Source organism: Molothrus aeneus, chromosome 23 (assembly GCF_037042795.1).
Source record: "Molothrus aeneus isolate 106 chromosome 23, BPBGC_Maene_1.0, whole genome shotgun sequence".
Taxonomy (NCBI): domain Eukaryota; kingdom Metazoa; phylum Chordata; class Aves; order Passeriformes; family Icteridae; genus Molothrus; species Molothrus aeneus.
Window position 1 is genome coordinate 968,401 of NC_089668.1, and position 21,989 is coordinate 990,389.

The following is a 21,989-nucleotide window of genomic DNA, read 5'->3' on the forward strand; positions in this document are numbered from 1 at the left end:
GCACCGAGGTTCCACCTCTCCCGCTTGATTGACAGCCTCGCTGGCAAATGGGCAGTTGGGGAAGGGGACACCCCGTCTCAGGTGCAGAGCCAGGCAGTGACAGTTTGTGACGCCCGGTGCCTCCCCCACAAGGCGGCCTGCACTGCCGCTCACCGGAGAGCAAAATAACCCCCAGCCTGACAGACAGGCCGCGCCAGCCAATAAATAGTGCTCCTATCTGAGTGACAAGACACAGACCAATCACAATACAGGACGCGCGGCCCAAAGACGGCCGGTGCTTGAGATAAGCCAATCAGAGGCCAGGAGGAGCTGCTCTCGGCCAATGGGAGGGCAGTCCCTAAGGGCGGTCTGTGGGGGAGGGGGCGGGCATTCAGTGAGGGCCGGGACTGGGCGGGTCCCGCCGGCGCTGCCGCCGCCGGGGGCTGCCGAGTCACGGCCCGGCCCGGTGTTTTCCTTGTGGTGGAGTTATACTTTACAATTGGAGCATCGCGGATTTTTTTCGGTTGGAAGAGACCTTGAAGATCGCCTCATTCCATCCCCTGCCGTGGCAGGGACACCTTCCACTGTCCCAGGCTGCTCCAAGCCCTGTCCAACCTGGCCTTGGGCACTGCCAGGGATCCAGGGGCAGCCACAGCTGCTCTGGGCACCCTGTGCCAGGGCCTCATCACCCTCGTGGGGAAGAACTTTTCCCTAATAAAAGTTACTTTGTGCTTCACCCTGTCAAAGATCACCAAGCTTTGGTCCCAGTTTGGAAACATAAGCTGTGAATCCGAGCATCACCTGTCCAATGTGCCATCCTGAGGGAAAACAGGTGAATTCCTCACCTTTGGAGTGTTCTCCCTGGATGTTAACACCGATGGGACTTAGTAGCACGTAGCAAAAAAGCCTCATTGTGCCAGCTAAATTAACTCCTAAATTGCTGCTTGAGCTGTTGCCCTGTTTGGAAAAAGTTCCAGGTTTGGCTCTGTGTGGATTACCTGTGGGTTCACAGGATTGCCAGAAAAAGGAGCTGGATGTGCCCGTGGCTCTGGCTGTGCCCATGGCTGTGCCCGTGGCTGTGTCCACAGACACTCTGAGCTCAGCCCATGCGAGCCGGACTCCGTTTGGCTCCTGCCACAGCCCAGATAAGGAGCTGCTCCCTGCTCACGCCTCTCAGCCTTTTTATCTCTCACTGAGCTCCCATTGCTGGCCTCCACGGCTCCTCTGCTGCTGGTGTGAGGGTGCAGGGACAGTCCCACAGGGCGCAGGGACCAGAGGAATCTCTCCTGAGCTGCTGCTCCATGTAGTGCACGATGCCTTCCCGCTACCTCAGCTTCCGCTGCAGCGTGCCCTGGCTGATCCTTCTGCTGCAGGCTCTGCTTCTCCTCCGCTCCTTCTTTGGCTTCCCAGGTGTCAGTGACACCTACTCCTTTTCCAACTCCTACCCAGGTAAGCCTGGCACCCCCCTGGGGAACAGGGGGCACCCCTGTTCCCTGCACAGAAGGGTCTGGTGGTGAGGAGCAGAATGGTTTTATTGCTCTTTGAACTTGCCAGGAGTGCTGGGAGTTTCTTTATGTCACAGGTGTGATGGGGATCCAAGACTAAATTGTAATTTTGGTCAGTTTTCTGTTGGGGTTTTCACCTCTCAGCCCCCATCCTGATCCATTTACACATGCTGATCCGTTCAGATCAGTGTGTAAAAATAAATTCAGCATTGAGGGTATTTTTTCTCTGATTATACATTGGGAAGAAAGCTCTGGAATTCTTTGCAAGCTCTAAACAATAGTGGCACTTAAATTCTTATCTGAAGGCTTCTTAGTTCATTGTAATTTTTTAATTTTTTTTTTTTTTAAACCAGAAATCTGTATTAATAATTTCACTGCTTGTCTTGTTCTTTTCTGTCCTGCAGAATTCCAAGATGTCAACCACATGGTGATTTTTGGATTTGGCTTCTTCCTGATGGTTCTGAGAAGATATGGCTTTAGCAGCACTGGGTTCAACTTCCTGCTCGTTGTTCTTGGTGTCCAGTGCTCTGTGCTGGCAGAAGATTTATTAGTTTTCTTTAGGGGAGAGCAAAATGAACTTGGTTTGGAAAGGTAATGAGTTCATGTTAGAGCTGGGCTGGTGCAGAACTGCTGATTGCTCCCTGTGGGGCCCTGGGAGGGATGGGCAGAGTCACATTTACAGGCATTTTAGAGGGCTTTTGGTTTTTGAGTGCCTTGCTCTGTGTAATTCCTTTTTATTGGCCCTGGTGTCACCCTGAGACTGAGCTGTTGTTGTTTCCTCTCTTTCTTGCAGTCTAGCGAGGGCTTTTGTGAGCGTGACTGCCGTGGTCATCTCCACTGGGGCTGTCCTGGGCAGGGCCAATCCTGTGCAGTTGATTGTGATGACCCTGGTGGAATTAACCTTCTTCTCCGTGAGCAGATACATCAACGAGACATTCCTGGAGGTACCCTGGAGGGATTTGCAGAAACGTGGGGGGAAATGTCACTGGGGCTTTGGAGCAAAGGCTCTGTGTGGCCTGGCTCAGCCCACGATAAGCTGTGGATGTTGTGTTGGGGCAGGTCCCAGAGCACCTCACTGGGCTGCACGTGTACCTCTTTGGAGCCTACTTTGGCCTGGCACTCGCCTCCTGCTTCCCTGAGCCTCCCCCAGGGCTGGACAAGAACAGGAGCACCCCGAAGTCAGAGCTGTTCTCAGTGCTGGGTGAGTCCTGCCTGCCCTGCCCCAGCTGCATGAGGGTGGGCTTGGGAGTTTAAATGCAAAATGCAGCTCTGGACGCAGCCAAGCACAGGAACTGCTGCTGCTTGTGACAATGGCCCCCTTCCTGCCTGGCCCAGAGGCCACTCCTGCCACAGCTGGGGCTCAGTTTGCTTTGTCACCTCAGCATAAAGGCTGCTCCAGCTCTTTCTCCAGGTTCAGCACTCCCTTTCCTGGCCAGGTTGTCCCCTTGGCTTGTGGTGAGGGGCTGTGTGCCAGAGCTGAGCTCATAACTTGTGTTTGAGCAGAGCTCAGGCTGTTGGTCCAGGTGGTGCACAGAGATAGAAAAGGGCAGTCCCTGCTGGTAAGGGAAATAAGGAGATAAAGCCTGGTGAAGGGTGGGGAGTGTGATACAGGCAGGCCCACCAGAGAGGAGCTGGGGAGGGACAGGCTCAGTGCCTGGGGCTTTCATTCCTTTTCTTAGGGGAGCAATTTGGTGTCTTTATTATCACAGAAGTGCAACTGCCACCAGCTGAGCCCAGAGCTTCCTGCAGGGGTCCACAGAGTCTCATTCTCAGTCAGTTTGTGCTCAGTTTGGGGAATACAAAATTTCAATGCTGCTCTTTTGTGTCCCTTGGGTTCTTGTTTGCTGTTTATTTCCAGAGCTGAGCAGATCCTCATAAGAATGCTGCAGAGGATTTTGTATCTGTATTTATGACTGACTGACTGCCTGATCAATGGGAATAGGATGAATCATCTCACAAGCCCTCAGTGCCACCTTAAGTTTAGAGTTGCTGAAACGGCCTCTCCTGTCTGAGGCAGGGTTATCTGTGCCTTGGTGCACTGAAATCATGGATAGTAGCAATGGAAACTGGATTTGTGCCTCATAGTGACAATGCCTGTGTCACCTGTTAGGGGTCTTGGACAAGAGCACATCAAATGTCACTGTCAGGTGGATTGCACCAGGGTCTGGCACCTCCGAGGGGTGGGGAACACAGCATCGGTGATGGGAACAAAGCACAGCAGCTGGGAATGCCAAAGGAGCTGAGCTTGTGTTTGTGCTGGAGTCTGTGCACAGCCCCGGGCCACGGGGCCGGGTGGGACCAGCCCGAGGTGCTCTGAGGCCACTGAGGTGCCTGTCCCTGTGTCCCTGTGTCCGTCTGTCCCTCTGCTGGCTGGAATCGGGTGTGTGCCGTGCTGCCCCAGGCAGGTGAGGAGCGGTGCCTCCTGCCAGGCAGGGCCCTTGCTCCAGGAGCCTGTGCTGCCCAAACGCTGCCCATGAGGAGCAGAAGGAGCTGTTTGCATTCCTGCCAGAGGAGGTGTGACACTGCCAGCTCCTCACCGGCAGCGACCTTGGAGCAGCTCTGCTTGGGGAAAGGTTTGGGAGTTACAGGGGATGCACACACTGTGGGCTGGAGCCCTCCAGAGACAGGCAGTGATGGTTCCCTGTGCTTCAGAGCAGCTCTGAGGGTCTCTTTCCTTGTCCCCAAGGCACGGTGTTTGTCTGGGTGTTCTGGCCGAGCTTCAATTCTGTCCTGCCTTCCTTCAAGATGCAAGCAGTGCTCAACACTTACTTGGCCCTCGCAGTGAGTGCTGTGGCTGCCTTCATGTTGTCTGCTCTGACCTCCAAGGATGGCAAATTCAGAATGGTAAGGATGAGGGAAAACCCTGCGTGGGGTTTTTCTCTTCAAAGAGACTTTGTGGTACTCTCAGGAAGTGAAACCTTGTCCAGGATCTGACAGTCACAGACTCACTGAGGGGTTTGGATGGGAAGGGGCATCAAAGATCACCTCATCCCACCCCTGCCATGGCAGGGACACCTCCCACTGTCCCAGGCTGCTCCCAGCCCTGCCCAGCCTGGCCTTGGGCACTGCCAGGGATCCAGGGGCAGCCCCAGCTGCTCTGGGCACCTGTGCCAGGGCCTGCCCACCCTCCCGGGGAACAATTCCCTCCCAACATTGAATGTGCACCTTCCTCTTCCAGTGCAGAGGCACTGCCCCCTGTTGTATCCCTGCCAGCCCTCTAAGGAGTCCCTGCTCGCTGTGCTTGCTCTCCCAGGCTCAGATCCGCAGTGCAGTGCTGGCTGGAGGGGTCGCCGTCAGCTACACCGCCGAGCGCATCCGCCAGCCCTGGATTGCCATGCTGCTGGGGCTGCTGGCCAGTGCCATCGCCATCCTGGGGTCTCACTGTGTCCAGGTAAGGCTCAGTCCCCTAAATGCTTCTTGGATAAGCTGTGGCAGGTTTTTTTGCAGTGCAGGATACCCCAAGGGAAGCCTCTTTTCCAAACTAGGAAACCTGAGGTGTTTTGAGCAGAGTGCAGGATTGCAGTTCCTGAGAGCAAATTCATCCTCTGGGTCTGCAACAGCTGATCTGCAATTACCAACTTGTGTTTCTGGGTGTAATCAAACCTTTTCCTCTTCCCAGAGGTGCTTTAATCCTGCCTTGAAGCTTCAGGATACTTCTGGAGTTCATTTCACTTTTGGTTTGCCTGCTGTGCTTGGAGCTGTGGCCGCCGTTGTTCTCAGAGTTGTGGAAGATGGGATTGACACACGATGGAATGAATTATCCAGGTACATAAATTCTTGTATTAAATAATGAAGATAAATAATCCTCACTGCAGTGTGCCCTGAGAAGAGTTGTTGGACATCCAGAGAGCCTGAATGTCATCACAGATACATTGTTTTATATCAGGTAACCCCTGATAACCCTGAAGTCGAAAAACAAAACCAAAAAAAAGTCATTAAAAAGGAATTTGAGATTTGAGCAGACTTTAGGTCCTGTTTTCTGTCTCCCTTTTTGCTTATGTTAAATACAGCAGACACAGGAGATGAAGGCTGGGCATGTGCCTCCCTGCAAGGCTCACTCTAGGGTTTGGGATGTTTTGAGGAGCTCAGGAGGGAGGGAGAAATGAGAGTGCAGCATGAGGGCCTGGCACTTCTCATCGTGTTCTTAATGAAACATTTAAAGAAGTTTTAATACCAAAAGGATGGAGAAAATAAATCTTCTGAAGTCTGCATTAGGCTTTGGTATGTTCCTAAAACATCTCACTGCAGCTGCAGATTTGAGAATTACAGCTTCTACGAGAGATTTTGATAGCTGCAGATTCATTCACACTGGTAATGTTAAATAAAAGGTGAAACACATCTTTTGCTTTTCAGACTGGGTTATGATGCCTTTGTTTATATTGGTGCCTTCTGCCAGACCATCTGCACTGCCTTGATAACAGGATTGATTACAGGTCAGTACTGAAACATCCCAGGAATCCCTTCATTTCCTTGGAGCAGCTCTGGCTGAGTCATCTGTGGGACAAGTGAGTGCCAGGGGCTCTTCCCAGCCAGAGCTGTTTTGCACAGAAATAACCCAGCAGCACCATTCTTTCAGTGCTGAAATCCTATTTTAACCAAGGTTTAACAGCTGCCTTCAACTGCAGACAGGAGAGGTGAGAAGATGAAAATACTTCCACTTTTGGGTCCTGTCTTATTGACAGAAGATGCCCCAATCTGGGGCTTGTCACTTTTTAGGCCATTTGGAGCAAATGTGCAAAGTTTCAACAACGTCAGGAGCTGCCTCAGCCCAGCTGCAGCCCTTTGATCAACCTTGATTTGGGATTTTTGGGACTTTTTGCTGCTTTGGGAGCATCAGCCCTCACGTGGCTCCTGTGGGACGCTCTGGTTTGTGGCAGCTGCTGCTTTTCCCCAGCCCCTCATTCTGTCTGGGGCAACAGAGAAATGGCCAGTGAGAATTGCTGGGAAACACACCCTACAGTGATTTTGGGGTGTTTTAATTTATTCAAACCTCACACCCTACAGTGATTTTGGGGTGTTTTAATTTATTCAAACCTCACACCCTACAGTGATTTTGGGGTGTTTTAATATATTCAAATCTCACACCCTACAGTGATTTTGGGGTGTTTTAATTTATTTAAACCTCACACCCTACAGTGATTTTGGGGTGTTTTAATTTATTTAAACCTCACACCCTACAGTGATTTTGGGGTGTTTTAATTTATTTAAACCTCACACCCTACAGTGATTTTGGGGTGTTTTAATATATTCAAACCTCACACCCTACAGTGATTTTTGGAGTGTTTTAATTTATTTAAACCTTTGCATTACTTTAAGTGTAATGAAGAAGGAGCAGATCTTTAGAAAACATCCAGCTGAAATAACCAAACGCTCAGTGTTTAACCAACTGTTCAAAAATCCAGAGATTCCCATCAGAGTGCTGATAAGGCAGATTGTGTTTAATACACAGGCACTCCTCATGCTAGAAACTCATCATTTTGATGTATTTTCATAATCTAGCAGCTGTTTAACGGGGCTTTACCTAAAGCAATTCATTTTTAGTATCCCTTGATCCTGGCAAGCCTCTTTTTGTATTTAAGGCCAGCTTGAGTCAGGGGGGCTCTGCTGGAGGATTTAGGTCTGAATTTGTGTTTTGATTTGTTACAATGGGATAAATGTTGCCAAGAAACTCCTGTTCCACACAATCCTCCCCTTGCCCTGCTGTTTGTGTTTATTTTGGATCTCTCTCTTTTTACCAACAGGTTTGATCCTAAACATCAAACTGCTGAAAGCTGTGCATGTCTCCAAGTACTTTGATGACCAGTTTTACTGGGAGGTGAGTTTCAAAATTATTTCAAATTCTCTCTGGGGGAGTTCATTCAGCACCTTGATGAAGAACTCCGGGTATTTGAATTGAAAATATGGGGAATAAGGAGTTATTCCTTTTCCCAGCACATTTTGATGCACAAACAGTCCTTGGGCACCCTTAGGTGCTGATGTGAGGCTGTATCTGAATTACAGGATTAACAAATGGGTGAAAATAAGCTTTTGATCAGCTTTTCCATTGGTTTTGGGGGTTTTCCTGTGATGATTTGATATGTTCTGATACAAGAATGTTTGTGTTCACAGTTTCCCCACTTGTCTGTTGGATTTTGAGTGGAGGGTCCCAGCTGACAGACAGGACCAGGATAAGATTTTCCTCTTTATCACCAGAAAAACTGAACAGCTATGATGGGTTCAAAGAGCACTGAAATACCAATTCTCAGGCCCACAGAAACCACCCCAATGGACACTCAAAAATGCAACTGTTCCAGTTATTCTTGAAAGATACAGGGTGTGAATTCACAGATGCAAACTTCAGGTGCATTCAGCTTTTCTGCTTTGTTGGCCTTACCTTAAAACATTTTTGTAAGATATGCATTCATGGCTTCTCAATCCAAATGCTTGGAACCATTAAACTATTTTTAACTCCCGAGTTTACCAGGCAGAATGATGGATTTGGAAGTGTCATTTCTCAAGGAGCACTTCTTATCTAGCAAAGCACTCAAGTTTTTAAGCTGAATTGATTCTGCTGAAGGCCTTGACAAGCCAGGATTGGATGAGTGAGCTGGAGCAGGGCCAGAACTCCTGGTAAAACCTGGATATTGGGAGGTTCTGCTGGCCAGAGCTCAGCTGTGGGTGGTGTTCCTGAAAGCCCTGGGTGTAAAACACAGACAGAGCTCAGAGCAGCTCGGGGGGACAGCGCAGGGGAGGGGTCTCAGTGCTGCCAGCAGCCGTTCTGGAGAGCAGGACTGTGGGGACAGGGCATCCTCTGCCAGCCAACCCTGCTTTGAAGGGGATTGGTGATTTAAGTGGATCCTCAGTGTTTCCTTCTCTCAGAAATAGCTGATGTAGAAGATCTTTGAGCAGTGCTTACCTAATAAAGAGTGAAAACCGAACCGTGGCTGTTTCCCTTCCTGCAGCAGCCCAGGAGCAGTGAGGGAGGGAGCTGGTGACAGGCTGAGCCCTTTGCTGGGGCTCCCTGGCCTCATCCACTCCCTGCTGCATCAGCAGATCCCTGCAGCTCCCAGGGAATGCTCCCAGGTCTCCTTGTTCCCAGCTCCCAGAGAGCCAGCAGCAGTTCAGCAGCTGCCCAAAGCTTCTACACACAGCTGGGAGTTGGTACTTCCCAGCCAGCTCCTCTTTATCACCACAGGATAAAGGAAACACTCAGGGATGGAGGGGAAAGAAAAATCCCAAACCACCACAGTTCTGAATGACACAAGAAAAGCCACACACCAGAAAGTTTTGAAATGGAAGAAATGGTTATATTGCCCAGATATAGGAAATATTTAATAAATATCTGTTAAAAGGTTGTTTAAATGCATTTTTAATAAGTCTAGGAGCGTAAATAACATCATAGAAAGAGCTGGTTAAATACATCCATGTTCCACTCTCCTTTTATTTGTAACAAACATCATTTTAGAAAAGTGACTCCACTGCTGTTTGTAGGAATTTTACATTTCTCAAAAACACCACAACACTGAAGTGGACGTACAAGAGTAAAAAAAATAACCAGAGTAGAGCTGGATTTAGTGCTTCCAGCTTTCCTTGATTTCTCCTCAGCCACGATGGAAGGTTTTACAAAATGGTTTTACAAAACTTGGGGGGTGCAGGTAAAGCCCAGGGCACTCCAGGGGCTTCACTGCCACAGATCCTCTGTGCGCCCAAACTTGAACACCAGGCCCCTGTGGGAACACAAAGGGACACCACAAATCCAGCCCCTCCTGTTTAAAACACAAGGATTCAAGGGGGATTTGCTAATGCAGCTCCTGTGCAGGCACATCCCAGTTTATTCACACAGGTGTGCTTACAAAACAGGACTTTAGCACCAACCAGGTCACAGCAACTTTCAGGGTTTTATCATTAAAATTAAATGGGAAACAAATAAAAGAGGTCAGTCTTACCCAAAGAAGATGAATGCATTCTGGAAAAACACTGCTATTCCTGGATACACCACTGGTTTTTCTAAGAGAAAAAAAAAAATCTCCATAAATTTTTTTGAAGTAATTTTCAGGCATATCCCAATTCTGACATGCCATTTCCCTTGGGCTGATTCAGCAGAGAGGCTTTGGGAGCAATCTGCAGGAGCTCACTCAGTAATTTGTATTCTGGGAATAAGCCTTCACCCAGGGAATGATTCCCTTAAAACTGCAGCACTTTAATTATATCCATGGAGTTCCCAGCTGGGTTTGTAGAGGAAGTTTGTACTTAGATCAAATCCATCCCAATATCAGTAAAAATATGGGAAAGTGGAGTGTAGGGCAAGATATTCAAACTGGGCCTGCCTAGAAACCCTCTGAACACCAGTTCTAAAAATTCAGAAATCATTTAAAACACCTTAAACTCCCCAAACCAGGCTCAGCTCTTACCTTTAACCACATAGCCCCCAAAGAGAATCCACATGGACGCAATGAGGGAGCCAAAAGCCATCATGAAGCCAATGAAGAGCCAGATGCGAGCCCCTGCAAGGGGATGGGGATGTGCTGTTATAGATAATGTACTGTATAAATTACATCACATAATATATATAATATTGATATAAATTATAAAGCAATTTTATAAACTATTTTCTGTATTATATTTTTAAATGCTATATTAAAACTATACTGAAAAATACAAAAAAATACACAAACAAAAAGCTAGAAGATATTAACAAAAACTCGTGGCTCTCTTTCCAGTCTGACACAGCTTAGCCCCTGATTAATAAAAACAATATAATAAATAATAAATATATAATAATAGATATCATACATATAATATATATAATAAATATATAATCATATATAATCAATATAACCCCTGATAAATAAAAACAATTTACAATAAAACAATCACCTATTAAATAAACAATCTCCAAAACAACAAAACACAAGAAAACCAAATAAGATAATTATTGTTTTCATTTTTCTCTGAAGCTTCTCAGCTTCCCAGAAAAAAAAAAAAAATCCCCCCAAAAATAATTTTTTTTTTTTTTTTCAAAAAATATAAAATGAACAGGGACCCCCAGCCCTGGTACCTGTCTGGCCCAGGCAGCCCTCGCTGTAGCTGTCCCCCCGCACCTGCCCGTTGGACACGGCGTTGATCCTGGGCAAAAGGGGACAAAAGTGACATTAAAAATCTCCTTCTCACTCTCACTGCCCTGCTGGGGTGGGGCCTTGTGTGCAAAGTGCACATCACGAGGCTGTCACCCTGATTTTTGAAGATTTTCTAAGCCTTCTGATGTTTGCATTCGTGGGATGAACTTTCTCACACGCTTTATGTAAATAACTCATTGGTTTGCATTCTTTCACAGAGAAGGAGAAATTTGATGGAGTGTTGGTTTGTCCAGTGTCATTGGAGAAAATAATTTATAAATACAATTTATAAATAATTTATAAATACGTTTTTAAAATTATTAAATATACTATCTAAACATACTATTAAAATAATTTATAAATATGCTATTTTATGACTTTTAAAATTTTACAACTTTTTCACGCTCACATGAGGAATGCAATGGTGGCTATCACCCCACAGGCGTGGTAGGAATGGTTGAAGTCTTCCACCTGAGGGTATTTCACAGCAGCATCGATGATGATCCACCAGCCTGTGAAAAACTGGGGGGAAAAGAGCTTAAAATGCAGACAAAGCTTCAAATACAGAGCTTAAAATACAGATAGAGCTTCAAATACAGAGTTTAAAATGCAGATAGAGCTTCAAATACAGAGTTTAAAATGCAGATAGAGCTTCAAATACAGAGCTTAAAATGCAGATAGAGCTTCAAATACAGAGCTTAAAATGCAGATAGAGCTTCAAATACAGAGTTTAAAATGCAGATAGAGCTTCAAATACAGAGTTTAAAATGCAGATAGAGCTTCAAATACAGAGCTTAAAACACAGACACAGTCTTTGCTCAGCCTGTGAGATGGCTCTAGAAAAACATCAATATTTGAACAGCCTGACAGCCTCCAACCCAGACTAAACCGTGACACCATCGGTTTGGGATCAAGCTGTCTGCAAGGGCAGGGATTTGCCCACTCCAGCAGTTATTATCACATCGTGAAACATGTGAAAAACGGTGAAATTTAAAAAACGGACGGAGGAAACCAGGCTGGATTTTGTCAGTAACTCTGCTGCTACACACAGGGACAATGTATCCCTGTTCTTCCTTTCCCTGGAACCGCTAAGGCCGGAACAGCTTCTAAAATCATCGATTCCAACCCACCGTGGTTAAACCATGTCCCCAAATGCCACATCCCGGTATTTTTTAACCATTCCCAGGGACAGCGACTCCAGCACTGCCTGACCACCCTTCCGTGCAGAAATTTCCCCTTTTACCCAACTGGCACAACTCGAGGCCGTTTCCTCCCATCCTTCCGCTCGTAACGCGGGACAAGAGGCTCCCAAACCACTCCTGATTTTTATCTCGGGACAGAAACCCCCAAAGGAGCCCAAAGCGGGGAGCAGGGCGGGGCCGTACCAGCACCCCCGCGGCCACCGAGGCGATGGTGTTGCGCTTCTCGCCCCAGTCCACGCACTCCGAGCAGCGCAGGCTCTCCAGGAATCCGGACATGGCTCCGCGACTGCGGGAGGAAACGGCGGCTCCGTCCGCGCAGGAACCGGGGCGCGGCACCCCCGAGCCCCGGGACCGCCCGAGCACCGGGCACCGCCACCGGCGGATCCCACCGGGGCACCCCCGATCCGCGCACCCCGCGCGGCCACGGGGCGCGCACCGCGCATCTCCCGCACCCCGGTCACGCATCCCCCGCACCCCAATCCCTCCATCCCTCGCGCATCCTCCGCACCCCGGTCACTGCACCCCGCGCATCCCCCGCACCCCAATCCCTGCATTCCGCGCACCTCAATCCCCGCGCATCCCCGCATGCCCCGCACCCCAATCCCTGCACCCCACTCATCCCCCGCACCCCAATCCCTGCACCCCGCTCACCCCCCGCACCCCGGTCCCTGCACCCCGCTCACCCCCCGCACCGTGCACGCCCCCGGCCCCGCGCGCTCCCCGCGCATCCCTCGCTCACCGTCACGGGACGCGGCGGCGGCGGCCGCGCGCAGGCGCAGCGCGCGCGCGCAGGGGCGGCGAGGGGCGGGGCCGCCGTTCGTGGGGCGGGGGGCGGGGCGGGGCCGGCGCGTGCGCCGCGAGCGCGGTTGCGTAACGGGGGGGACGTTCTGGAAGGTTCTGGGGCCGCCTTCAGTCGCTGGCGGGCGGCGGCAACGGGCGGAGGTTCCTCCGGTTCTGTCGCTCCTCTGTCGCGTTTCTATCGCCGATCGCGGCTGGCGCAGCGGGCCCGGCGCTATGGGGGTGACTCACGAAGCGGGGCTCTCCCCTCAGGACCCGTGCGGGGGCAGCCCGGCGGGCTGGAGCCGGTGAGGCAGCGGGCCGGGGCACGGCCGGGGGGAGGAGGCGGGAGCGGCCGATCGCGGTGGCCGCTGCGGGGTGAGGGCTGTGGATCGCTCACGGGTGGATTTTTATGGGTTTTTATTTGTTTTATTCCAGAAGCGCGCAGGTGCCTCAGGGGAACCAGCGCGGGGCGTGCCCGGCAGCGCCCAGCGGTGAGTGCGGGACCGGGCGGGACCGGGAGGGCTCGAGGGGTCCGGACCGGGCGGGACACGAGCCGGGAGCGGGGGGTAGCGATGGTAGCCGGAGATTTCTTTTATTACCATCCCGGCAGTGTGACCTTGGCCCTGGCCTAGAGGTGAAATAGTGAAACTTTACGTGGAGTAGTAGCGAGAGAAGTGCGTCTGACAGCTCTCCCGCAAGTTATATTTCAAATAGATTTCAGTGCGGGGGTTGGGTTTGTTGCTTAACCTCGCTTTGCACCGAGCGCTAAATAGAAATTCCGTGTCAGAGCGAGCTTCCCTTAACTGTAAGCTGGTTACGTAACTCCGGGCTTAAGTCTTGTGATAAGATCCTTACCCCGAGTAACCTTTGTAGCCATAAAATGGCTGCCACTCCAGGGACAGCCATTTTAATTATTAATATAAGAATTACTGCGTCCTGTGCGAGTCACGGCCACTGAATCATCACCCGGCTTTGCACGGAGCGTTTTTAACAGCAGCTTGTTGCACACACTGCTGGGATGTGTGGGCCTGTGTGCCAGGAGTTCTAAAACAAAATACAGGCAAGATCTTAGCTGCTTTATACTTACAAGATAGTTTTATTTCCCCTCGTTGGAGTAAAAACCTGCGTGGAATTGTAGCTGAAAGCTCCTCACTTTGTAGTGAGCTGCAGGCAAATGGTTATTTTGTATCATAGATGTGTCATAGAGGGTGATGAAATATCTTGAAAATCCTTTTCAAGAATATCAAGATTTTCCTCCTTTTTGGAGGAAAAAAGGTACTGCAAAAGGAGTTACACTTAAAACCCACACAGACGTACTTCTCTCCAGAATTCCACACAGAATCAGACACTCATGGTTTGAACTGAAGCCTTTCTTTTTTCACACAACTTCGCGTTTGAGTTTTGTGGCTGAGCGCGGGAGAGGGAAGTGCCGAGCTGAGCTGTCACTGGAAGCTGGCCGGGGCTTGTTGTGGTGTTTAATCATCCCTGATCCCTGCGTGTCCCCGCGTTTGTTGTTGCTGAGGAAGTGCCCCGGTGCCGTAAGCACTGACCTTGCCTCTCTCCCTTCAGGAACAGAGACGGGGCACTGCCGAGCAGCAGCCAGAGCCGGGGCCGAGGCTGACAGCGCTCAGAAGGGCAGCGCGGGGCAGACGGCCGACATGGCGGAGTTCATGGACGACCTGAGGCTGGGCTCTCCCGAGCACCGGGGCTCTCCCGAGCACCGGGGCTCCCCGGGCCGCTCCCGGCGGAGCTGCTCCGCCTCCAGCCGCTCCTCCAGCCGCTCCTCGCGCAGCTCCAGCTCCAGCAGCTCCTCGGGCCGCTCCTCGCGCAGCTGGAGCCGCTCGCGCTCCCGTTCCCGGCGGCGCCGCTCCCGCCGCTCCCGGCGCCGCTCCCGCTCCTACTCGCGCAGCCGCTCGCGCTCCCGCGGCTCCCGGCGCTACCGCGGCCGCTACCGGCCCCGGCGCTACCGGCACCGCTACGGCCGGCGCCGCTCCCGCTCCTGGTCCCGCGGCAGGGCCTGCTACCGCCGCTCCTACTCGCGCAGCCGCTCCCGCTCCCGCGGCCGCCGCTACTACGGCTTCGGCAGAACCGTGTACCCCGAGGCCTACCGGGGCTGGAGGAGCCGCTCCCGCACGCGCTCCCGGAGCCACTCACCGCTGCACCTGAGCGAGAAAGGTACCGGGGAGGGCTCTGGGGCAGACACTGCCGGGAGGGGTTGTTGGGGCCACACAGATTGCCTGTCCTTCGCTTGCTTGGTTTGTAATGGCCGAGTGAAGGAAACCTCAGCGTGCTTGGACTAACGTGTTAAAAACTGCATTACAAATGTAATAAAACTTGTTCCTGAGAAGGTTAATTGGCACAGGGGACAGGCTGTGATGGGATTAGGCCCAGCTGATGATGGCATAGATGTAAAACCTGCAGGATTTAGGCTTGAGTGGGTACACATGGATTTTAATGTGACACAAAGCACTTTTTTTTTATTCCTCCCTCTTGTAGACAAGAGGGAACTCCTGGAAATTGCAAAAGCCAATGCTGCCAAAGCTCTGGGAACAGACAACATTGTCCTGCCAGCCAGCCTGAAGATCTCTGCTCCTGCCAAGGAGATCAAAAGTGAGAAGCAGGAGCGTGAGGAAGGCACGGAGTCAGCTGAGGTAAGTATGGAGTGTTCTCCCTGACAAGGTAAACACCTCTCAGACTTGTCTGCATGGCTGTACTGTAGTTCAAGCTCTTGAACAAAGACTTCTCCAGATGCCTCGAGGCTCTGCCTTAAGCTGGAAGCACAGAGAGCCCTCTCAGAGGTGGTTGATCCCCGAGTGTCCAGTAGGGACAGCTGGGGAAGGAGAGGAGACTTGTTCCTTTGACTTGTTCTCCTCATGGGACAATTCCCATGAATTCCACTGGTTTATGCCTTTCTGACCTAAAACCAGGAGTCTCCTTGCCAAACCTAGTGAATAGCCTGAGGTTTTTGGGGTTTTTTTTGGTTTTTTTTTTTTTTTTTAAGGTTAAATCTTTCTGCATTTTTTAACTGTTAAAAGCTTTTCATGTGCAACAAACTGTTTCCCAGAAATTCCATACCCAAGCACACAATGCATTTTACATACTTTATTTCTGTCTTATAGAAATCATGACTATGGTTCCAGACATGAGGAAGAAAATCTGGTGGTAATTAAGGGACTTTGTGGGCTGTAGCTGCTGTGAATTGAAGGGAGGGAGAAACTCGAGCAGCTTAAAGTGAATTTTAGTTTGGTTCTGTCGTGGTGTGTTCCCCTGAGTCACAGTAAATACAAACCTGCAGCCACTGCCTGGCTCAGGTGCTGCTCTTGCAAAGGGAAGTGAATTTGCTGAGGGTTTGACACAAACGGTGCAGGCATCCCTTTCATAAACATATGCAATATATTCCAGATGTTGAGAGAGTACAGAAGAAGAGGCCTGCATCCCTTGCAGATAAGTTGGTTGTTGTTCTCCAGAGGATGGGTGTGCAGAGCTGCTGTCCCTGCTCTGCTGGGGCCCTGAGCCCTCTCTGGGCTGAGCGGGGCTGGAGCTGCCTCCATTGCCCCAGCAAGGGGCACAGCTGCACCCTGGGCTCAGCCCTGCTGTGCTGTAGCTTTACAGCCACTTTAGATGAAATGTGAACCACTCCACAGAAAGCTGTGCTTGCCCTGGGTCAGGGATCCCCTCCTAAGCTGTGTCTGCTCTTCTTTAGCAACCTGGGAGTGCAGCTGAGGACGTGAGCAAGGCTGGCATGGAGAGAGCAACCATCCAGAGGAGCATTTCCTTCAGCCCTAATGTGAGTGATGCAGCCCCAGCTCGGCCTTTTCCCAAACAATCATAATTTCATGTCTGCTGATGATGTCCCTGCAGGAGTTGGTAGAGCACCCTGAATACACCTCAGTGGTGTGTTTGAAAGAAGTGTTTACCCTCAACCCAAACAATTCAAAAGTGGACCTAGTTTAAACCACAGCTTATCTCAGGTTACATGTTCCAGTAATGCAAACACAGGACTCAGGGATTTCTCCTGTGTTAAGTGCATGTGATTGATACCAGAGTAGGCATCAGGAATTCCAGGAGTTGGAGAGAAAGCATTGTATGATTTATAAGACCAGCACAGATAAACCCCTTGGGTTTAGCACCTTTTCTTACAGGAAATCTCTTTTTTTTCCCCCAGAACACAATGGCCAAGCCTGCCCTGCAGAAGCCAGTGAGCCACACTGTGGTTAAGGAGCCAGTGGTTTCTCCAGCCAGGGAGGATGACAGGAAGGGAAGCCCCTATGGGCAGTGGGTTCCTGTCAAGAAGGAGGAGAAGAAAACATTCCTGAACTTCTCACCCAAAAGCTCCCTGTTCCGGGCACGCTGAGGGGAGCCCCTGCCCCTGCAGCACTTGACACCCTCAGCACAGGGGGGACACTCATGAGGGCTGGAAGACTTGTTAATACTGAGTATTTATTTTGAGGTCTTAATTTTTGGAATCTTAGGTTTCTCTTTCAGATAGAGAGCACACAGATCCAGAAGCCACAGATGGGCATCTTGTGTATATTTGTAAATATTTTATATTGCTTTATTGGACTAGAACTTGCAGGTGGGTAACTTTTTCTAAACCATAGTTGAGTAGCTGTCCTTTGCACACCTGGATTTACCTTGTGTAACTGTTTACTTCAAGTGAATAAAGTTTAGTTTTGCACTGGATGTGTCAGGCGTTAGGCCTGAGTTCATGTGGTTATTTCTGGGTTTCCTTTGCACTCCAGCTCCTCTCGAGGTGCATCACAGGAGAACTGTTGCATCATTCCCAAAGTGGATCCTGCCTTGATCTTCCTTCCCTGGGTCCCCTCTGGAGGTGGGGATTGTGTAGGATTGTGGCTGCCTGCCACGGGAATGGCTCCAGTACAGGCTTGTATTTATTTGGTTTAAGATCAGCCTCCCTGTGAGGCAGGCAGGGAAAGGGCAGGAGGGGTCCAGACCTCTGCTCCAGGAGAAAGGAGTTCAGGAACACAAGGAGCTCTTGCATGGACTGGGAGTAACTGGTTAAACTTGGCTTTTGTATAAATAGATTATTAATAAAATAAACTGACTTGGACTGCTCATGTCTGAAAGCTTCTTTAATTAGCCCTTGAATGGGCGGGAGGATTCTGTGTCTATCCTGTCCCTGTGGCTGAGGCTGCACAGCTGCACTGGCAAGGGCAATCCCACCCTGGAATTCCTGAGGGCCAGGGGGAGCTGCCTTTCCATGGGAATGGCACTGCTGCTCATCCTGCTGGCACACAAAGCTGAGGAAATCAACTCCCAAGTTAGACCAAAGAGTTTATTTAGAGCATGAAAGGCAGAACCTGGCTACTGCTGCAGCCAAAGCTATTTACAGCTGAATTCTGCACATTGTTCAGCACAGGAAACTCCACTGAGCTGAGAGAGCAACAGCTACAATCGACTTTTGATACAATTTAAAATAGAAACGGCAACGGAGGAGCCAGGAGTGAGCTGGGCCAGGCTCACACAGGCCAGGCTCACACAGGCCAGGCTCACACAGGCCAGGCTCTGAGCTGAGCTGTGCCAGGCAGGCTCACACAGGCCAGGCTCACACAGGCCAGGCTCCGAGCTGAGCTGTGCCAGGCAGGCTCCGAGCTGAGCTGTGCCAGGCCAGGCTCACACAGGCCAGGCTCCGAGCTGAGCTGTGCCAGGCCAGGCTCTGAGCTGAGCTGTGCCAGGCAGGCTCACACAGGCCAGGCTCGCACAGGCCAGGCTCCGAGCTGAGCTGTGCCAGGCCAGGCTCTGAGCTGAGCTGTGCCAGGCAGGCTCACACAGGCCAGGCTCGCACAGGCCAGGCTCCGAGCTGAGCTGTGCCAGGCCAGGCTCTGAGCTGAGCTGTGCCAGGCAGGCTCACACAGGCCAGGCTCGCACAGGCCAGGCTCCGAGCTGAGCTGTGCCAGGCAGGCTCACACGGCCGTGCCCCTCTCCAGGTTCTGTTTGATCTCAGCTGTGTATTTCCCATAGAACCTCTCTGCCTTCTGGTTGAACTTGGCGTTCCTCTCGTTGATGTAGTCAATGTCGGCGTCATCGTTGTAGGGCCGCCTCCTGCTGTACTTCTCCCTCTTCTCGATCCTGTGGGGCACAGGGGCTGAGCCTGGGCCTGCAGCACCCCCTGCCCTGCCCTGCCCCCTGTCCCCTCCCTGTACTCACTGCTTCTCCAGGTCTGCCACCATCCTATCCACGCCCTCCTTGGAGGGCACGTGGGTGCCGTGCAGGAGGCTGTCCGAGGTGGGGTACAGGGCCTCCCCGCTGTGGGAGAGCACAGTTACACACCTGGCAGTGCTGAGGCTCCTGGAATCCCAGCAGGGACCTCCCAGCCCAGCCAGTGCCCCCCCTACATCCCAAACTGCTCCATGCCCTGTCCCACTTGGCCTTGGGCACTGCCAGGGATGCAGGGGCAGCCACAGCTCTCTGGGAAATCTCTACCAGGCCCTCAACACCTTCACAGGGAAGTCTCTTCCCAATATCCAACCTCAACCTCCCCTCTTTCACTCTGAACCCTCACCCTTCTCCTGTCCATGTCCTTGTGGTTTCCCTGCTTTTGCCCGAGTTCCCCTGTCACACCGCACTCAGCTGTAGCACTCCCAGACTCAGGTGACAAATGTCAGCATTAAACCCAACAGAGGGACCAGCAGGTGCCTCTGGAAGATACAGAACCCCCCAGAAATGCCAAATCTGTCTGAGCACAAACTGGGCAGGTCTCAGTCCTTAAAGCAAGCTTAAAAACCCCAAACCCTGCTCCAGGAAGTGCCTGATTACAAACTGGAACGTGACCTCACTGGGTGAACAACTCCTCCAGCTCAGCAGTGCTCGGCTGGGAGAAATGAACCTCATTAATTACCCCACACCCCTCGGGAAGCAGGAGATTACAGAACAGGCAGGAGGGAGTTCAGGGTGTGCTGAGCCTCAGAGATGCCACAGGGACTGACAGCAGGACTCACTGCTGCTCCTTGAGCTTCTCATACTGCTCCAGGTCGGGCTTGATCTGCCGGGTCAGCCGCTGGTACTGGCGCAGCTGCGCCGCCGCGTAGTCTGGGTTAAAAAGGACAGAAATTGTTGGCTTTTACAGCAGTATTTGACATATTTTATAGCATTTGTAATGTATTCTGTAGATTTTTTATATATATTATAACATTTTTTATGTATTTTATAGCATTATTTTATGCACTTTACACAATTTTAAATATATTTGATACAATTTTTAATATATTTTATCACATTGGCTTTTACAAGTTATTACTGACCACAAAGATTCTGCTATAGAAAAATTTGTAATCCCTTTTATCTGCTTTTTCTATAGTGTAATCTGTCATTTTATATATAAATAGCATTGTTTTATGTATCTCATAGCATTTTAAATATATTTTATACAATTTTCAATATCACCTGAGAAGCCCAGGTCGGGATTTTTCTTCTTCTTCTTCCTCTCCCACCTCTCAGCGTCCTCGGCGCTGACCTCCAGCAGCTTCACCCGCTCGTAGTCCTCACCCCTGGCTGCACATTCCTGAGAGCAGATTTGCTAATCCCAGCTCTGCACAGCCCAGCCCACCTTTGGTAATCCCAGCTCTGCACAGCCCAGCTTTGGTAATCCCAGCTCTGCACAGCCCAGCCCAGCTTTGGTAATCCCAGCTCACACCCCGGGCTCTGGGGGAGTTCTTTACCTTCTTCTTCTCCTGCACCTGCAGCTCCCACTCCAGCCGAGCCTTTTTAGCTTCCCAGTTCGGGGGCAGCTTCAGCCTCTTGTCCTCCTCCACCACCTCCTGGCTGTTCAGCTTGCAGGCCTCGTACTGGAACCAAACAGGGCAAAACTCCAGCACAGAGAGAGAGAGAGAACAAACCCGAGGGGAACAATCCCCAAACTGAACAACCCCGAACCCCGGGAGACCGAACCCACCCCGAACAACCTCAGAGCAATCAGGGCTGGAAGGGACGCCTGGAGATCGCCCAGCCCGACCCCCAGAGCCAGCCAGGCAGTGTTTGGGCCCGGTTCTGGTCCCGTACCCGCTTCATGTGGAGCTCCCGGAACCGCCGCAGCCGCTCCTCCCGCCTCTGCTCCGCCGCCGCCGCCGCGGCCGGGCCGGGCTCTGCCTGCTCCTCCTCCTCTTCCTCCTCGCTCTGCAACGAGCTGCACTCAGCCAGGAGCCCCGGGAAGAGCCGGGACCCCCGTCCCACCCGGTCCCGTCCCCGCCTCACCCCAACATCGGCCTCGGGCACCCCCAGGCTGCTGAGGGCCGACACCGCCGCCGCCATCGCCCCCCGCCGGCACTTCCGCCTTCCGCCGCTTCCGGTGCTCCCAGCACTTCCGGCTTCCGGCGCGTCCTGCAGGGCGCCCCCCAGCGGGCGGGAGGTGCTGCCGCCGCTGCTGGATTCCGGAATTCTCCCAAAATGCGCAAAATCCCTCAGGAGACCCAGAACAGGGCAACGTTACAGGGAAAAAAAAAAGTTTTGTTGCAATTTCTGAGCGGAGCAAGTCCAGATTTCCGTGGAGCAGGGTTTGCAGCGGAGCCGCGGCCGCCCAGCAGAGGGAGACAAAGCCCCGGCCATGAGGCGGCCCTGCCTGGCCTGTGCCCCTCAGCTCCGCTTCCCTCCTCTGCCAAGGGATTAAAAACACCCCAGAACTCCTCTGCCCCCTTAGCTCTGCTTCCCTCCAATTAAAAACACCCCAGAACTCCTCTGCCCCCTTAGCTCTGCTTCCCTCCAATTAAAAACACCCCAGAACTCCTCTGCCCCCTTAGCTCTGCTTCCCTCCAATTAAAAACACCCCAAAACTCCTCTGCCCCCTTAGCTCTGCTTCCCTCCAATTAAAAACACCCCAGAACTCCTCTGCTCCCTTAGCTCTGCTCCCCTCCTCTGTTTAAGGGATTAAAACCACCCAGAACTCCTCTGCCCCCTCAGCTCCGCTTCCCTGGGTTTAAAAACACCCCAGGACAGCCCCACCCTTGGGGTCTCCCCCAAACAATTTACCCCAATATGAAAATGGGCCAAAACTTATGAAAAGTGAAAACTCTCACTCAGATCCATCTTGGTGTAGCCATGGCCAGGCTCTTGCCCTGCCCCAGGTGCATCCTGTGAAGGATTCTTAATAAATACATTTAAATATTTTTAATAAACCCCTACTTTACTCCTTTAACTCTGTCCAGCCCCTGTCCCAGGTGTTCTCTCCAGCCATCACTGCTGAGGGTGCCCAGCCTGGCCTGGCCCAGCAGGGAATTGTCCCAAATTCCCAAATCCCAGAGCTCCTGCAGGGCTGGCAGCGAGCACAGGCAGGGCTGCTCTGGCTGGCACTGACATTTATTTTATTTTTAGATTTCAGAGTGTTTGTGTTTCTCACAGCTGCCTCCATTGTCTCCTCCAGCTCTGCCTCCCCTGCAGGGCCGAAATGAAATGAAAAATTCTAGTTCCATGTAGAA

The 21,989-nt window shown here is 51.4% G+C and overlaps 4 protein-coding genes across 7 annotated transcripts; 2 read left to right on the plus strand and 2 right to left on the minus strand.

Annotated features, from left to right (window-relative positions):
* The first annotated feature begins 1,003 nt into the window (after window positions 1-1,003).
* LOC136565980 (RH-like protein) lies at window positions 1,004-8,401 on the plus strand. The gene is made up of 10 exons (XM_066564903.1): window positions 1,004-1,428; window positions 1,889-2,075; window positions 2,278-2,428; window positions 2,544-2,685; window positions 4,171-4,328; window positions 4,738-4,875; window positions 5,104-5,249; window positions 5,838-5,917; window positions 7,226-7,299; window positions 7,593-8,401. The coding sequence occupies exons 1-10, from the start codon at window positions 1,293-1,295 to the stop codon at window positions 7,617-7,619; spliced, it is 1,239 nt and encodes a 412-aa protein (XP_066421000.1). The 5' UTR covers window positions 1,004-1,292; the 3' UTR covers window positions 7,620-8,401.
* A 347-nt stretch (window positions 8,402-8,748) lies between these two features.
* Window positions 8,749-12,581, minus strand: TMEM50A (transmembrane protein 50A). Of its 4 annotated transcripts, none has more exons than XM_066564739.1 (7): window positions 12,521-12,581; window positions 11,965-12,067; window positions 10,989-11,101; window positions 10,522-10,589; window positions 9,875-9,967; window positions 9,410-9,470; window positions 8,749-9,190 (listed from the first exon to the last, which is right to left on the minus strand). In XM_066564739.1, exons 2-7 carry the CDS (start codon window positions 12,055-12,057, stop codon window positions 9,145-9,147), a joined length of 474 nt encoding a protein of 157 aa, XP_066420836.1. In that variant the 5' UTR covers window positions 12,058-12,067; window positions 12,521-12,581; the 3' UTR covers window positions 8,749-9,144. The 4 variants fall into 4 exon arrangements, with proteins under 4 accessions (XP_066420836.1, XP_066420834.1, XP_066420835.1 ...); XM_066564737.1 differs by having other exon boundaries at window positions 10,989-11,116; XM_066564738.1 differs by lacking the exon at window positions 12,521-12,581 and adding an exon at window positions 12,474-12,504 and having other exon boundaries at window positions 10,989-11,116.
* Window positions 12,582-12,675: 94 nt separating this feature from the next.
* RSRP1 (arginine and serine rich protein 1) lies at window positions 12,676-17,244 on the plus strand. Its single transcript, XM_066564673.1, has 6 exons — window positions 12,676-12,866; window positions 12,997-13,052; window positions 14,131-14,736; window positions 15,058-15,212; window positions 16,265-16,348; window positions 16,727-17,244. The coding sequence occupies exons 1-6, from the start codon at window positions 12,796-12,798 to the stop codon at window positions 16,913-16,915; spliced, it is 1,161 nt and encodes a 386-aa protein (XP_066420770.1). The 5' UTR covers window positions 12,676-12,795; the 3' UTR covers window positions 16,916-17,244.
* A 1,102-nt stretch (window positions 17,245-18,346) lies between these two features.
* On the minus strand, window positions 18,347-20,860 carry SYF2 (SYF2 pre-mRNA splicing factor). The gene is made up of 7 exons (XM_066564674.1): window positions 20,773-20,860; window positions 20,581-20,694; window positions 20,241-20,366; window positions 19,966-20,083; window positions 19,521-19,611; window positions 18,730-18,828; window positions 18,347-18,651 (listed from the first exon to the last, which is right to left on the minus strand). Exons 1-7 carry the CDS (start codon window positions 20,827-20,829, stop codon window positions 18,486-18,488), a joined length of 771 nt encoding a protein of 256 aa, XP_066420771.1. The 5' UTR covers window positions 20,830-20,860; the 3' UTR covers window positions 18,347-18,485.
* Between the last annotated feature and the right edge of the window lie 1,129 nt (window positions 20,861-21,989).

Bases quoted from the DNA above. Each gene is read 5' to 3' on its own strand.
- RSRP1 (XM_066564673.1), top strand. From the start codon at position 12,796: ATGGGGGTGACTCACGAAGCGGGGCTCTCCCCTCAGGACCCGTGCGGG. The intron at 13,053-14,130 runs GTGAGTGCGGGA...CTCTCCCTTCAG, and splicing joins GTGCCCGGCAGCGCCCAGCG to GAACAGAGACGGGGCACTGC. The intron at 15,213-16,264 runs GTAAGTATGGAG...GCTCTTCTTTAG, and splicing joins AAGGCACGGAGTCAGCTGAG to CAACCTGGGAGTGCAGCTGA.
- LOC136565980 (XM_066564903.1), top strand. From the start codon at position 1,293: ATGCCTTCCCGCTACCTCAGCTTCCGCTGCAGCGTGCCCTGGCTGATC. The intron at 2,076-2,277 runs GTAATGAGTTCA...TCTTTCTTGCAG, and splicing joins AATGAACTTGGTTTGGAAAG to TCTAGCGAGGGCTTTTGTGA. The intron at 2,686-4,170 runs GTGAGTCCTGCC...CTTGTCCCCAAG, and splicing joins AGAGCTGTTCTCAGTGCTGG to GCACGGTGTTTGTCTGGGTG.
- SYF2 (XM_066564674.1), bottom strand. From the start codon at position 20,829: ATGGCGGCGGCGGTGTCGGCCCTCAGCAGCCTGGGGGTGCCCGAGGCC. The intron at 20,084-20,240 runs GTAAAGAACTCC...ATCTGCTCTCAG, and splicing joins AGGTGCAGGAGAAGAAGAAG to GAATGTGCAGCCAGGGGTGA. The intron at 18,652-18,729 runs GTGAGTACAGGG...TGTGCCCCACAG, and splicing joins GTGGCAGACCTGGAGAAGCA to GATCGAGAAGAGGGAGAAGT.
- TMEM50A (XM_066564737.1), bottom strand. From the start codon at position 12,057: ATGTCCGGATTCCTGGAGAGCCTGCGCTGCTCGGAGTGCGTGGACTGG. The intron at 11,117-11,964 runs GTACGGCCCCGC...CTGCATTTTAAG, and splicing joins CGGTGGCCGCGGGGGTGCTG to CTCTTTTCCCCCCAGTTTTT. The intron at 9,968-10,521 runs GTACCAGGGCTG...ATCCCCTTGCAG, and splicing joins GGGCTGCCTGGGCCAGACAG to GGGCTCGCATCTGGCTCTTC.